The sequence below is a fragment of the Saccopteryx bilineata genome, chromosome 4, assembly GCF_036850765.1.
Source record: "Saccopteryx bilineata isolate mSacBil1 chromosome 4, mSacBil1_pri_phased_curated, whole genome shotgun sequence".
In the NCBI taxonomy this organism is placed as follows: domain Eukaryota; kingdom Metazoa; phylum Chordata; class Mammalia; order Chiroptera; family Emballonuridae; genus Saccopteryx; species Saccopteryx bilineata.
The window spans coordinates 52,783,714-52,799,032 of NC_089493.1; the positions used below are offsets into that span (position 1 = coordinate 52,783,714).

The 15,319-nt window shown below is 49.7% G+C and overlaps 1 protein-coding gene across 2 annotated transcripts in view; it reads right to left on the reverse strand.

The window, feature by feature from the left end:
• Positions 1-2,255: 2,255 nt before the first annotated feature.
• The window catches only part of SMAD6 (SMAD family member 6), an 84,547-nt gene continuing 71,483 nt past the window's right edge, over positions 2,256-15,319 (reverse strand). For both annotated transcript variants that reach the window (XM_066276381.1, XM_066276380.1), the window contains exon 4: positions 2,256-3,258. In XM_066276381.1, the coding sequence (XP_066132478.1) occupies positions 2,717-3,258 (542 nt within the window). In that variant the 3' untranslated portion in view covers positions 2,256-2,716. The remainder of the gene's footprint in view (positions 3,259-15,319) is intronic.

Here is a 15,319-nt window from a genome sequence, read left to right on the forward strand (position 1 = left end):
CTACCACTGAGCCAACCAGCCAAGGCTTCTTAAAGCTTAGCTCTCATCACCTCCCTGGCCCACGCAGAAACCTGCCCACCTGCCCCCAGAATGCCAGCCCAGCTCCTCATCTTAACATTTGAGGATTCCCAGCCTTCCTTTCCAGCCCTGGTCCTGTTTTAATAGCAGCTGATAGGCACCGATGATGAACCAGGTACTAGTGAGGTACTTAATTCTTCCAATTAACACTTACTTCTCAGGAATAATTTTATTCTCTTAACACTGAGGCACTTTCAGAAGTCCCTGAAGTCACTCTATAAGTGGTACAGCCGAGACCTGAATGCAAGCACGAGTGTCTGGGCCTGACCAGTGGTGGTGCAGTGGATAAAGCGTCGACCTGGGAATGCTGAGGTCGCTGGTTCGAAACTCTGGGCTTGCCTGGTCAAGGCACATATGGGAGTTGATGCTTCCAGCTCCTCCCTCCTTCTCTCTCTCTCTGACTCTCCCTCTCCTCTCTAAAATGAAAATTAAAAAAAAAAAAAAAAGCACGAGTGTCTGAAGACTCCACTCTCTTGCTGCATCCACACAATGGCCTTCTGATTTCTGCTACCTCCTGTGGCATCGCCCCTTTGCTCCTGCCCCCTCTGCTACTCCTAACTTGTCATCTTGCCACTCATCTCTCAGGTGAGGGTCAGAGCTGAAGCACTGAGCCATCCCGGGAGGCGTCTGATTCCTCTCCTCAGCTCTCCCACGGAACTGGCTCCCTAATTCCGTCTTGCCTGGGGACGTTACTAATCCTGAGGAGCCTCTCTAGACCCCACAGATACTGCACCAGTGAGGCAGGTACTCCAGGTGAGCATCTTCAGGGCAGGGCTCAGTGTGGGGTGCCCTGGCATACCCAGCAGTCAGCAGTGACCAACCAGCCCAGAGGTACCAGTGTGCCTTGAAGTGAGAACAGGATTAACAGGGGTGGAGAGTCTGTTGGCACATAACTTCGGGAAACAAAGTGAAATGATACATTTCCTGGACATGGTATGGTGGCTATCCCTACCTCCTGGCATTCACACTCCTGTGCAGTCCCTCCCGTATTTTAACAAGAATGGTTTGTGTGATACACAGAATATGGCAGAAGTGATGGCATGTCACTTCCTAGGTAAGGTTATAGGTGGTGACAGCTTCGCTCTTGGTCATCTCTTGGATCATGTGCTCTGGGGAAAGACATTTCATGAATAGCTGGGGAGGACTCCATGGTGAGGAACTGAGGCCTCCGCCCTATAGCCCCAGGAGTGAGTTTGGAAATGGGTCCTGCTGCCAATGTTAAACCTCAGATGACCACAGCCCTGGCCGACGGCATGAAACCCTGAACCAGAACCACCCACCTAAGCAGCTCCCATACTCCTGAATGCAGAAACTGTGTGATAGATAATGTTAGTTGTTTCAAGCTGTTAAATTAGTTATCCACAGGACTTCCGAGAGCATCTGCTATACAGTACTGATGTAAATCTCCAAGAAAGATACATGATGTAAAATTCCCCTTCATTATTTGGCTAAGGAGGCTTTCTTTTTTTGAGTTTTCAAGAGAAAAAACCTACTTAATATGGCTCTTGTCCTACAATTAGATGTAACTTCTAACCTAGGTCTGTCTCATGAACTAGCCATACCCTTCCAGAACCTCAGCTTTTCCCTTTTATAGAGAAAAAAGAAACCACCCGACTTTCCATAGTTCATGAATGCAGCCCAGATTCTGAACTATTTAGAGGTGGGTGGGAGGGTCGCTTGGTGAGGTCCTGGTCCTAAGAGCTTCACTCTGGAGCTCAGGTGGGCTCTACGTGGTAGTGAGCGAGCCTAAGGCCCACCATCTCAGTTCCTCAGGACATTTCCCAGAGTGGTGAGATACAGCCTGCTCTTCTAGCTGTGCACAGCTCAGAGATGGGAGGGATGGGCCTGCGTCTCCACCATCAGGCTGAGAGTTCCTCCAGGCCAGAGCAGGAGCCTCCCCCATCAGACTGGCATGGATGACTCATGCACTCTCCATTATCCCTCCTTCTCCCCAGCCTCTGGACACAACACAGCAATGGGCAAGAAGGAACAACACGACCTCCTGTAGCCTTAAGAGTAAAGGTATGTCCTTCTTCCCTTTTTCAATGTATTCCCTCTAATCTTTATCTAGTAAAGGGCTTCGTCAAGTTTCAGGATCCCCGCGGGGTCAGAAACCCACTGAAGCCCTGCATGACCCTCTTTGTTAAAATGAAGACAGTTTTTTAAAAAAACAAAACTATAATGCGAATACTTTATTATCAACGAGTGACTGGTATTAGCTTGTTGTCTGGGCATTAATATTTCAAAAACCATACACCAAACCCAGGCTTTTCCACCTAGCTCTGCTGTATCGTTTTCTTTAAAAAAAAAAAAAAAGAAGAATAGGAAGAAGAAGAAGAAGCGGGAGGAGGAAGAGAAAGAAAATATATCTGTATTGAAAGAATTATAAGCCAAAGTGCGTCTTTCTTGTTTTGTCCATATACACACATTGCACCATACATAAATAATTACATTGTAAAAATGACTCCATAATTACAAGTATAATATATATTTCCATATAATATATAAAACTTTATATTAAATCTAGGTAGATGATATTTGGGAGGTTGCGTCCGTGGGAGCAGTGTCTCTGGGCACTGGCACCCCCGGCGGGGGGGGGGGGGGGGGCAGATGGCGGGCCGCTGGTGGGCAGCTGCCGCTATCTGTGGTTGTTGAGCAGGATCTCTAGCCAGCAGGGACAGGAGGTGATGAACTGCCGGGAGTAGCAGGGCCCCCAGCCCTTGGCGAAGCTGATGCGGACGCTGTTGGGATCGTAGGGGCCGTCGGCGGCGTCGGGCTCAGGCCCGTGCTGGAGCAGGCCAGAGCGCTCGAAGTCGAACACTTTGATGGAGTAGCCGGGTGGCACCTTGCGCACGACGAGGGCGCGCCCGCCGGGCGCATCCAGCGTCGGGGAGTTGACGAAGATGGGGTGCTCGCCGCGGTTGTAGGCCCACACGCCGTCAGGTTCCTTGCTGAGCAGGATGCCGAAGCCGATCTTGCTGCGCGTCCGCCGCACCGACTCGCTGCGCTGTTCCAGGTTGAGCTGGCCCAGGCAGAAGCCGCTGCCCTGAGGTAGGTCGTAGAAGATGCTGACGGCCTGGTCGTACACTGCGTAGAGGCGTCCCACACGCGTCCGGTGCTCCCAGTATGCCACGCTGCACCAGTGGCTTGGCTTGGTGGCATCCGGAGACATGCTGGCGTCTGTGGGGCAAGCACAGGGCACAGTGTGTTTATTCAGGGTGGGGAGGTGGGTGGCAGAGGGGAGCAAAGGTGGTACTGCTGCCTGGATGGTGGGAGTTGGGTGGTGTTTCTAGCGGTCAACAGACCTGCCAGCATCTACTGTGTGCCAGCCTGTCCTCAGGAAACTTAACACACAGTGAGACCCCTCCCTTCCCAAAACATACACAAAGGAAGAAATAGAGGCTATGAATCTACAGCAGAGGCAAGACACCTACTATGTGCTAGGTTTTGTAGGAACACAAACATGAACCACATCTGGTTCTTGGCCAAAGAATTTCACAAGCTAGCAGGAGTCGGAAATACACCCATGTGCCCAAAGGAGACCCTGGGCGCTGAGAGCCTACAGTGTACCAGGTGCCATCACTGTACTTGTTACTCTGCACGTGACCTCACTGGGTTGGGTCCTCCAGTCACTTTGTGATGAAGCCACCTTCTTTTTTTTTTTTTTTTTTGCATTTTTCTGAAGCTGGAAACAGGGAGTGACAGTCAAGACAGACTCCCGCATGCGCCCGACCGGGATCCACCCGGCACGCCCACCATGGGGCTACGCTCTGCCCACCAGGGGGCGATGCTCTGCCCATCCCAGGCGTCGCCATGTTGCGACCAGAGCCACTCTAGCGCCTGAGGCAGAGGCCACAGAGCCATGCCCAGCGCCCGGGCCATCTTTGCTCCAATGGAGCCTTGGCTGCGGGAGGGGAAGAGAGAGAGACAGAGAGGAAGGCGCGGCGGAGGGGTGGAGAAGCAAATGGGCACTTCTCCTATGTGCCCTGGCCGGGAATCGAACCCGGGTCCTCCACACGCTAGGCCGACGCTCTACCGCTGAGCCAACCGGCCAGGGCACCACCTTCTTCTTTTACAGGAGGATCTAAGACTTGGCAGGCACCAGCCACCTGCCTACGGTCACACAGGTAGTGAGTGGCATAGCCAGGATTGGGACCTAGTCAGTCCAAGCCTCTGTCTGAACAGCGTAGGGTTAGATATCAGGGGGCAAATCATCACTCGGGGGGACTCAAGCATAGGAGTTGGCCCCCGGGATCCCTTCTAGCTCAGAATCATAACTGTCCGACTGCCCCCGACTGGTCTTTGGGCATTATGTCAAGTTCCCTCAATGTCTCCTCGAGTTGGCTCTCTCGGCAGAAAGTGCAGGTTTTCACCAGAACTGCAGTCACCTCTGTGAGACAGAGAAGTCCAAGGTCTCTAAAATGCTAAAGAAAATTGCTCCTCAGGGGCTTCAGAGTTTGCCGGCTCTCAGTTGTGTGTTGTGCCTCTCTGGGCCTCAGTTTCCCCACAGACAACAAAGAGGTGCACTGCAGCATGACTGGAATCCTTTCTCATTCCAGCTTGGGGCATCTCTATGTCTGGATAAATTTGGCAATTTTCTGAGACCAGACCTAAGACCACACACACAAAGGGTGGGTTCTGTCTTGAAGGACAGCCCCATGCTTACTGCTCTCCTGTGTGGGCAGCTTCTCAGAGTCTGAAGCCCTTTAATATCTGCTCTTTCCTTTGAACTCACAGCTCTGAGAAGCAGGTGGGTACCCATGACTGCCTCGTCATGTTCCCACGTGGGCCCTGGCTGGGGCTTTTGCATGGAGGCAGAATTCTGTTGATGGCCTGATGAGAACACACCAAAGCACTCTATGGCTCTTATTCTCCAAGAGAAACTGATCAAAGTCCAACTAAACTAGAGGGAAAAACAGCACTAACAACTTCATTCAAGAGCCTGAGTGAGGTCAGTTCTGTCTGTCAGCTCAGCCCCACTAGAAGTCCCACAGCAGCAGGGTGACAGGCCCCCTGACATCCTCTTACGTGCTAGGAGGCCTGCCTAGCTACCTAGCAGGAAAACCTGTCTGAGGGGCCTCCTGTAAGCTGTCAGCTCTGCTGTGGCCTTGGGCTGGGCACAGCCCCAAAGGGCGTGCCCCTCACCCTATGTCTGGCTTCAGATGCCAGTCACAGGTTCCCAGGCCAGCTCCTGAGGAGGTATCATTTTGCCTCACAGCCTCCATCCAGGACCCTCATGGTTCTAGCTGATTGTCAGGGAAAAAAGAGACCCCACTCCCTGCCCTCACTGACCTAACCCTTAGCCAGTGGGCGAAAAGACAACTCTACCCTGTTATAGGTGACCAAGCTGTGGGCACTAGGCCAGTCCCAGCAGGGGGGCAGCAAGGAACACCCAAGCCATTGCCCCTCTCCATTCATCCGTCTGGCACCGATTGGGAATTCTCAAGTACCACCCCAACCCAACCATAAAACTCTAGCACCAACATTCTCAGCGAGCAAAGAGGATTCCTATTAATGCTCGTGGCAGAGAGAAGTGAGGAAGCAAAGAAGCCATGCTTGGAGAACACTAGGCAACAGGGTAGGCAACAGGCATCCCTGGGTGCCTAACACGAGCTAGGCGGCTTCTCCGCAACCATCCTGGTACACCTGTTATCACCCCATTTCACAGGTGCAGAAACTGAGGCCCAGGGAGGTGCCCTAACTGGTCACGGGTGCACACTAGTGAGTGCCATAGCCAGCCAGCATCAGTGCCAGACCATACTCCTGCAGGAAACGCTTCTCCATACTCCAGGCAGGCTCCCGGCTAAAACCCACGCACTGAGAAAGTCCCTCCCCTTCCCTAGGCCGCAGTTTCCCTATCTCTAACCATGACTTCTCTCGTGGTCTATGAGTCCTAGAGGTGTTTACCCACAAGCCTGTGAGTCACTCTCCCTCCCTAAACAAAGGGCCTTCACTCCCCAAGGACTCACTGCACAGTGTCACCAAGTGAGGGACTGATGCTACTTCCCTTTCCCAGATAAGGCTCAGAAAAGGCCACCTCATCCTAAAGTGGCAGCTCTTCCCCAGGGTGTAGCCACTTCGTTGTAGAAGGGAAAGAAGCAGTTTCAGAGTCAGAGTGTGGGGGAGGAGGGTGGTAATGGGAAGGGGGGGGGGGGGTATGTACTCTCTCCCAGCTCCTATAGAGCTTTCAATCCAAGGCCAGGTGGGACTTTCTGTCTCCCTTCTCCTCTCACCAGCCAAGCAAAATGCCCCCTATCAGCTACACCCACCCCCATCAAGACCTGTGTCCCTTGCCTTGTCCCAGTGCCCCTCACAGGGATGGCATCCTGTGATTGAGGACAAACCCCACATTGCTGCCCTAGGGCCCAGCATGCCCCGGCCGTCTGGCTCAGAGACGCGGCCTGGGCCAGCCCTCACCTCCTGCGGCCTCTTCGGTTGAGCAGACTAGGTAACACCTCATCAGGCCCGGGCTGGTGGCCAAGTCTTCCAAACTCCAGGAGACGGACTGCTGCCTCAGAAAAGCCCTCTCTGACCCCTCCCTCCCGTGTGGTTACAGGCTAAAGTGCAGCCCCACCCTTGGCCTGAGCAGGTGTCTGTGCTATTGGTCAGTGTCCCTGGCTAGGCTAGACTCTCAAGTGGGAAGGGGTGGGTTTCAGTCCTCTCTGTGTCGGTCCCAAGGCTGCATGTATCCCTAAGGCACTCTTGGAACACACACTAAAAGGGAAGGAGAAAGGAAATAAAATATATCACAAGTGTGGGCACACTGTCCCTGCCGCCACCCCCATGAGAATCCTGCCCAGCGGGTAAAGCTCATGGCTTTAGGCCCAAGGGGATGGTGGGCAACTTAGATCTCAGGTACGATGGAGAACAAACCGGCAGGTGAGCCATCACCATGTTCTGGGGGCTTCCCCACCCCCACTAAGCTGTCGGGGGACTCAGGGCTCCAGAGCTTGAAGGACTCCTGACAGAATCTCATCCAAGGAGCCCCAACACTCTGGGCTTTCACAAACCAACACACACAGTTTAACAGAGGGGCTGGGAATGTCAGAGTAACCACTATTTTATTTTGTAATGACATTAAAATCCTCAAGACCATCTACTATCACTAGCACAAAAGTGTAATTTAATACTAACAAAATTATAATTTTGTATAGCTCAATTAAAGTATAATTTAATACTAAAAGAAATCAGGGATTTTAAAGTTACTACATTTAGGTCAGTGATTTTCAATCGGTGTGCCACACGAGTGTTTAAAACATGCAACACCTGACTGTCAGCAGCACTGACCTCTTTTCCCTTAGACTGTCAAATTAAAGAAGGGAGGGAGGGAGGGAGGGAGGGAGGAGAGAGAGAGAGAGAGAGAAAAGAAAAGAAAAGAAAAGAAAAGAAAAGAAAAGAAAAGAAAAGAAAAGAAAAGAAAAGACAGCTAACACAATAGCCATCTGGTGTGAATGTCCTGTCCTGAACCATAAATGTATGGGTCATGCGACAGCATTACATCTAATTGGTCACACAGCATAATAAGGTTGCATCTGACTTTTTTTTCTGGTGTGCCACAAAATTTTAGTAATTAGTTTATGTGTGTCATGAGATTAAAAAGGTTGGAAATCACTGCATTTATAAGAAATTTTCTTGGCCCTGGCCGGTTGGCTCAGTGGTAGAGCATTGGCCTGGCGTGCAGGAGTCCTGGGTTCGATTCCCAGCCAGGGCACACAGGAGAAGTGCCCATCTGCTTCTCCACCCCTCCCTCTCCTTCCTCTCTGTCTCTCTCTTCCCCTCCCGCAGCCAAGGCTCCATTGGAGCAAAGTTGGCCAGGCGCTGAGGATGGCTCTATGGCCTCTGCCTCAGGCGCTAGAATGCCTCTGGTTGTAACACAGTAACGCCCCAGATGGGCAGAGCATCGCCCCCTGGTGGGCGTGCCGGGTGGATCCTGGTCGGGCACATGTGGGAGTCTGTCTGTCTCCCTGTTTCCAACTTCAGAAGAAAAGAAAAAAAGAAATTTTCTTATTTCTTTCATCATGGATCAATGAAAAATTAGTCCTTTGACTAACCTGTGTGAACCACTGATTTAATCCAATGTCTTTGTGCCCCCAGATACAGGGCGAGTCACCCAAGGACATACCACAGTGTGTGGCAGAACACAGACCAGACTTGAGACCCCAGAATTCTAATCTGATGCTTGTCATATGATCTTGTGGACAAGCCTCAGTATCTCCATTTGGAAAATAAGCTTATTCATAATCAAGTGCCTCACTTAGGTAGCCTATCTTTGGGTTTTCTGGAAACTCTGGAAGCAGATCAACAGGGTGCAAAAAGAAGCAGCTGTCTACTGGTCCCAGCATTGGCCTGACCCTTCAGAGGTCAGGGATACAGAGGGGTGTTGGTGGAAATGACCCAGGGTTACCACCATGGGAGGTTAAATAAGACAGTGAATGGCAATGCCCTTTGCAAACTGTAAAGCACTTTACAATGTTAAGGTTTAGCTCCTAGCTTGGTAGCTGAGGCGAAAGAGGTATTCAGATAGTGAAAGAATGATGAATCAAGCAATGAATAAGAATGTCTAGAACAAGGACTAGTACTGCTGTGACAGTATTTCACTCCACACATATACGTACATATGTGTGTGCGTCCAAATCTCATGCAGTGTTAACATAAGCTGACACGCTGTCTGCGAGTGAGAAGGCAGGTTCCCCCAAACCGAGGTCCCCTCTGCACTTCCCACAGCTGCAGAGCACCAGTACACCCACCACACTTCTCATCTGCAGCCTGCGCTGCCACTCAGCGTGCAGGCAGACAGTCTCTCTTGCAGAAGATCTTTTTCTCCTCAAGGCTCCAAGGCTGTGGTCCCGCCATCAGCCTAATTAGGAACCATCTCCTTAATTGCAAATAAATGCCAGAGAGTCAGACCCGAGTGAGCAACATCAAAGATGACCGCGCTCTGACCGAAACTCCTGCTCACTACCCCCTGCCTGCTAGGGGCCTGGCCTAGTTCCCAGACAGATTCTGGGTCCTGGCTGGGAGGGTTCCAGGGGGAGGAGGAGAGGAGAGGTGCAGTCTGGCACTCACGTGGCAGGAGTTCTGTAGTCAGGTGTCCTGCCTCCTGGCTCTGATCAGGCAGGTCACCTACATTATCCTAGCCTCAGCCTTCCCAGCCAAACAACGAGCTTTCAATTTCTGTGATTTAGTGCATGTTCATAGCAGAGCTCTCCTCATAACCACTTAATCTTGGAAAACTGCCCAGATGTCCAACAGGAGAATGGATGTTATAGGCTGAATGTTTTTGTCCCCTTCAAATTCATATGTTGAAATCCCAACCCTTAATGTGATGGCAATAGGAGAGGTGGGGTCTTTGGGAGGTCACAAGGGTAGCTCATGACCGGGATTAGTGCCCTTTTAAGAGAGATGCCAGAGAGCTCTCTAACCCTTCCAGCATGTGAGCAACAGCAAGAAGATGCCGTCTATGAACTAGAAACAGGCTCTCACTAGACACCAAATCTGCTGACACCTTGATCTCGGACTTCCCAACCTCCAGAATTGTGAGAAAAAACTGTGTTGCTTAAGCCACTCAGTCTGTGTTACTCTGTTCTAGCAGCCGAAATGGACTAATAATAAATAAACAAAAATAAGGTACATCCCTGGCATAAAGACAAACACAAAGATCATTAGAATAGAATAGAGCCCAGAAATCAACCCACGCATATATATGGTCAGTTAATATACAGTGGGGACACAAGAATATACAGTGGGGTCAAGATGGTCTATTCAAACAATTTGTGTTGGGAAAATTGGACAGATAAGTACAAAAAAAATGAGATTAGACTACCTTCTTACACTATATACAAGAATAAACTCAAAATGAATTAAAAACACAAATGTATGACTTGAAACCATAAAACTCCTAGAAGAAAACAGGCAGTAAAATCTCTGACATTTCTCTTAATATTTTTCCTGACATACCTCCTCAGGTAAAGGGACACCTAAGAAAAAATAAACAAATGGGACTACATCAAACTAAAATGTTTTTGCGCCTGACCTGTGTGGCATAGTGGATAAAGCATCGACCTGGAAATGCTGAGGTCGCTGGTTCGAAACCCTGGGCTTGCCTGGTCAAGGCACATATGGGAGTTGATGCTTCTAGCTCCTCCCCCCTGTCTCTCTCTCTGTCTCTCTCTCTCCCTCTCTCCTCTCTAAAATGAATAAATAAAATAAAATAAAATCATTAAAACAACTTACTATAGTAAAACCTATCTTTTAAAATGTTTTTGCACAGCAAAGAAAACCATCAACAACATGAAAAGACAGTCTACTGAATGGAAGATTGTATTTGCCAGTAATACACCAGATAAGAGGCTAATATCCAAAATTTATAAAGAACTGATACAACTCAACACCAAAAAACTCAAACAATCCCATTAAAAAAATGGGCAGAGGACCTGAATAGATGCTTCTCCAAAGAGGACAAACAGATGGCCAACAGACATATAAAAAGATACTTAATGTCACTAATCATCAGAGGAATGCAAATTAAAAACCACAGTGAGATATCACCTCACACCTGTGAGAATGGCTGTCATCAATAAATCAACAAACAAGTGTAGGTGAGGGTGTGGAGAACAGGGAACCCTTGTGCACTGCCGGTGGGAATGCCGACTGGTGCCGCCAAAATGGGTAACAGCATGGAGGTTCTTCAAAAAATTAAAAATGGAACTGCCTTACAACCCAGTGATTCTGCTTCTGGGTATATAGCTGAAGAAACCCAAAACACTAATTCGAAAGAATATCTGCACCCCTGTGTTCACTGCAGAGTTATGTACAAGAGCAAAGATAGGAAGCAACCCAAGTGCCCATCAACAGAGGAGTGAATAAAAAAGTGGTGGCACATGTATACAATGGACTATTGGTCATAAAAAAGAATGAAATCTTACCATTTGTGCCAGTGTGGGATGGACCTAGAGAGTATTATTATAAGTGAAATGAATCAGACAGAGGAAGACTTAAATACCGTGTGATTCCACTCAGATGTGGAATCTAAAGAACAAGATAAAGAACAACAAAGTTGAAACAGACTCATAGACTGGGATCAGACTGATGGTTGCCAGAGGGGAGAGGGGGTTGTGGGGCTGGAGGAAGAGGTGAAGAGATGAAGAAGGACAAATTGGTAGATACAAAATAGTCACGGGACGTAAAGTACAGCATAGAGAATGTCATCAACAGTATTGTAGTAACTGTGTATGGTGCCAGGTGGGTACTGGAAATATCAGGGGGACACTTTGTAGTGTATTTGACTGTCTAACCACTATGCTGTACACCTGAAACTGATACAAAATAATACTGAATGTAAACTGTAATCAAAAAATAAATTTTTAAAAAAATTTAGTGAAATTAAAAATAAGGTACATGTATACAAATGGAACACAACTCGCCAACAAAAGGGAACAAACTACTGAAAAATACAACGTGCATCAGAAGCCTGGGCTGCCAAGACGCCCACAGCAGTGCTGTTTGTTTCCACTAACAGGAAACTCTCGAATAGAAAAAAAAAAAACGAATCTATGGTGACAGACATTAGAACAGTGATTACCTCTGTGGGGTGGGGATGACTGGGAAGGGGCACAAGGGAACTTTCTGGGGTGACAGAAATGTTTGATATTCCGATCGGTACAATGGGATCTCAGGTGTACACATTGTCGAAATCATGATCCGTACACCTAAGAGCTGCGGATTTCATTGTAGGTATGAGGCGTTGAAAGGAATAAAATGAGAAAAAATACGGTGCGCCACCAGGCCAGTGGCAGGCCCGGCGTGGCCTCAGCAGGGCTCTGTGATGGACCGGGGACAGCCCTTGTGTTTCCAGGCCGGGCAGGGGGGGCCAGTGCTCCTGGTGGTGCCCACATTCCTGCCACCAGAGGGAGGTGGATGCCTGCAGTGGGCTGGGACAGAGAGGCCCTCGACAGGCCCTCTCCCCTAAACTGGAGCCAGCCCCTCCAATGGTTGGCATTCCTTCCTCTGGGCCTCTTTGCCCACAGAGGGAGCTGTGAGCCCAACATGTAATTTTGTGGGGGTGATGGGGCACCAAGGGGGCCAACTGCAGTCTGGGGGAGGCAGGGAGAGCTGAAATCCCAAGAAAAGTCTTCAGCTTCTTCGAAATCAGCAGTTTTCTGTCAAAACAAAGGGCAGGAACGTTCCTGTGTGCTCCCCCGTGAGCTGCACGCTCCAAAAGCCTGAGCACACGCAATGCAGCTTGTTTTCCTCGTGATTCCCCCCTTTCCATTTGGCCAGACTGCCTTGGACTCGGCCTTCCTGTGAATGGAACCTAAAATGTGCCCAGATTAAAAGTTTTTGATCCCTTAGGCTTTAGCTAGCCATAATGACTCAGAGCACTTGCAGAAGGCCAGCCGCGGACCTGATCTCCGGGGTCCTGGCCGTCACCCCCACCCCACGCTCCTCTGCATTCAAAGCCTGTGCTGCAGCTTCACACCAGACTCGGGGGCCACAGCAGCCTCCCTGCCTCTCCCGGGGCAGGATGGAAAGGGCCTGCCCCACCACACCCCAAAGGAAGACTGACACAGACCCAAACCCCACTGACACCTGGGAAGGGACATTCAGAGACAGAGATCCTGAGAGGTTAAGTAACTTGCTCTGGGTTACCCAGCAAGTTGGTGGCAGAGCTGGAGAGGAGTCCAGGGCTGGCTTTTCTAATCCTCTTTTCACAAGCCACACTAGGGCCTCCAGCCCTTCTGGAAAACACCTTTCTTCTGTCCTATGTCATGACTGTGGCTTCAAGTTCCAGTCCAACCGGCAGCTTTTTCATCTGCGGCTCTTAGGCCTGGGAATAATTACATGGCCCTGCATCTGGTTAACCTTACACCCCTTTAAAAGCCTTGTTTGCCCATTAGATAAGTAGTTTTTGTTATCAAACTTAAGGAGAAAAAAGGAGTTTCCACTTAACTTTCCTTTGTCATTTTAAGCTATAGAAATGGCTTCAGGTTTTGCAGCAAGTCCAGAGATGCAGCATTAATTAAAGGCTGGGTTTTTTTTTTCTTTGTTAAGGAGGGGGTGACCAGCCCTTTATCCACTGGGCTCAGGCAATAAAAGCAGAGAAGGAATGTGCATGGACCATGTTAATGGTCAACAGCTTAGACCAAGCCTCTAAGCTGAACTCTTTCCAAAAGCAGGGCCCAGCTGACAGGAGTTTCCTCCTATTCACTCCCCCCCACCCCTCCCCACCCCCCACCTCAGAGCCAGCACCTCTGGCTCCTAGAGGAAGCCGGGCTTCCAAGAGGAAGTTCCTAATCGGTCATTACATCATGAGCGGTCTGGCGACCACTGCCTCCTGCACAGGGTCCATCTTGGGGTCTCTTTCGGCCACTGGGGCCAAGGACTGTGCTCACCAGACAGACCACCAGCCACACATCAGCTGGGGTTGAGGTTTACCCCCAAAACAGAGAGCAAACAGAAATGCAAAAGGAGAATGACAGTGAGCAGAGAAGGGAGGCCAGGAGAGGTGCAGTCCATGTAGCCAAAATTCACGATTTTAAGACGCAAAAATTGGGGCCCAAAGAGCTAAAGTGACTTCCCAAGATCACAGCAGAAATTAGCCACATGGCTATGAATGGTCAATTGTCTCCTACACCAGGCTGGATGAAGAGCATAGGCCCTGTATCAAAACTGCCTGCATACAAATCTCAGCTCTGCTACTCACCAGCTATGAAATCTTAGGAAAGTGACTTCACCACCCTGGGTCTCAGTTTCCTAATCTGTAAAGCGGGGATGCAATCAGTGCTTACTTCACAGGGCTGTCGCGATTAATTTCAAGTGTATCTGATCATGCCTGGTTCAAAATAAGCACTCCATAAGTAACAGCTACTGCTATTTTTACTAATACTATTACCACCCTATAGTCTTAACTCTGAATATTATTTACCTAAATAATTTTTATTTAATAGATTGATTCAGCCTGTCTAGTTTCATAAGGGTATTCATATAGGCAGTACTAGTACCGGCAAAGATAAGACGTGTCAATGGAGTTGAGAATGGAGGGGAAGTCATGACAGTAGTCGCAGTAGTAATGATAATAATAAAACATAGTAGCTAATAATAATAATAATAATAATAAACCAGCCGACATTTAATGAACCTTTACCTGGCACCATCTCAACATACTATTAATCCTCTCAGTCGTTCCCATTTTGATATGAAGGAGCTGAGGCCTGAAACTCACACAGGGTATCCACGGTCCTCAGCCAGGATGTTGCAAATCTGGGACTGGGACTCGTGTCTATCTAGGCTTAGAGACAGGGGACTTTGCATTACTCCCATAGGTGCAACCTGTGGGCTGCAAAATCCCAGAGGACTGCAGGGTAAGGGCGGAGGAACTGTGCTGCAATAACCCAGCCCTGTCCACTCCACGCTGGCACACGAAACCTCTATAAAGACTGGACATTAAAAGGGGTCCTTGGATGTGGCAATGTGGGGGCCACTGCCCCACCACATGCTGCCCACCTCCCTGGGAGGGCAGTGGGGTTTTCTAATAGCATGCCTCATCACAGCTATCTACGGCCCCCTTCACAGCCCTGCAAACACATACACTTTTCTGGTTCTTCAGCTTCTCTCATACCCTCCCACCACTCCTCCAAAACACAAGCATTCTCTAGATGCGCTGCAATGAATGGTGCTCCTGGGACGGGCTGCTAATGCTGGCTGAGTCACTGGAGGGTGGGAGGTGCCGGGTGCTCCGTGCTCCCCATCGGTTCTCCCTTCCAAAACCCCAAGCCCAGGAGATGGGATTATCCCCATTCTGAGGACGGACACCAAGTCAGAGGCCAGCAGCAGTGCAGTGTGGGAATCCTGACTGGCTGGCCAGACTCTGAGCACACTCCCCACCAGGCCTTTTGTCTACCTCAACTGCTCCCTCTGCTATTTTGAGGAGTCCTCAGAGTCCTCAGAGCCCCTGGCCTGGAGGGGTTTAGGAGGGATACGAGTATAAGGACAGTCAGTGGCTACCCAGATGGGCCATAACTGGCCTTCTCCAGGGATAGGCCTGTTGAGCCCTGCAGGAAGACCTTTTTTTCAGCCTTGGTGCCCTGACCCTGGCCTGCTCAGTCCCATGTCTCTAACGGAACAAAGTGGCAGCCTGGACTGAGGTGGGTGAGGTTTCCATTCTTTTATCATTTTTTCTTTTTTTTAATTATGTGAGAGGCAGAGAGAGGACAGACTCCCGCAGGCGCCCTGACCAGGATTC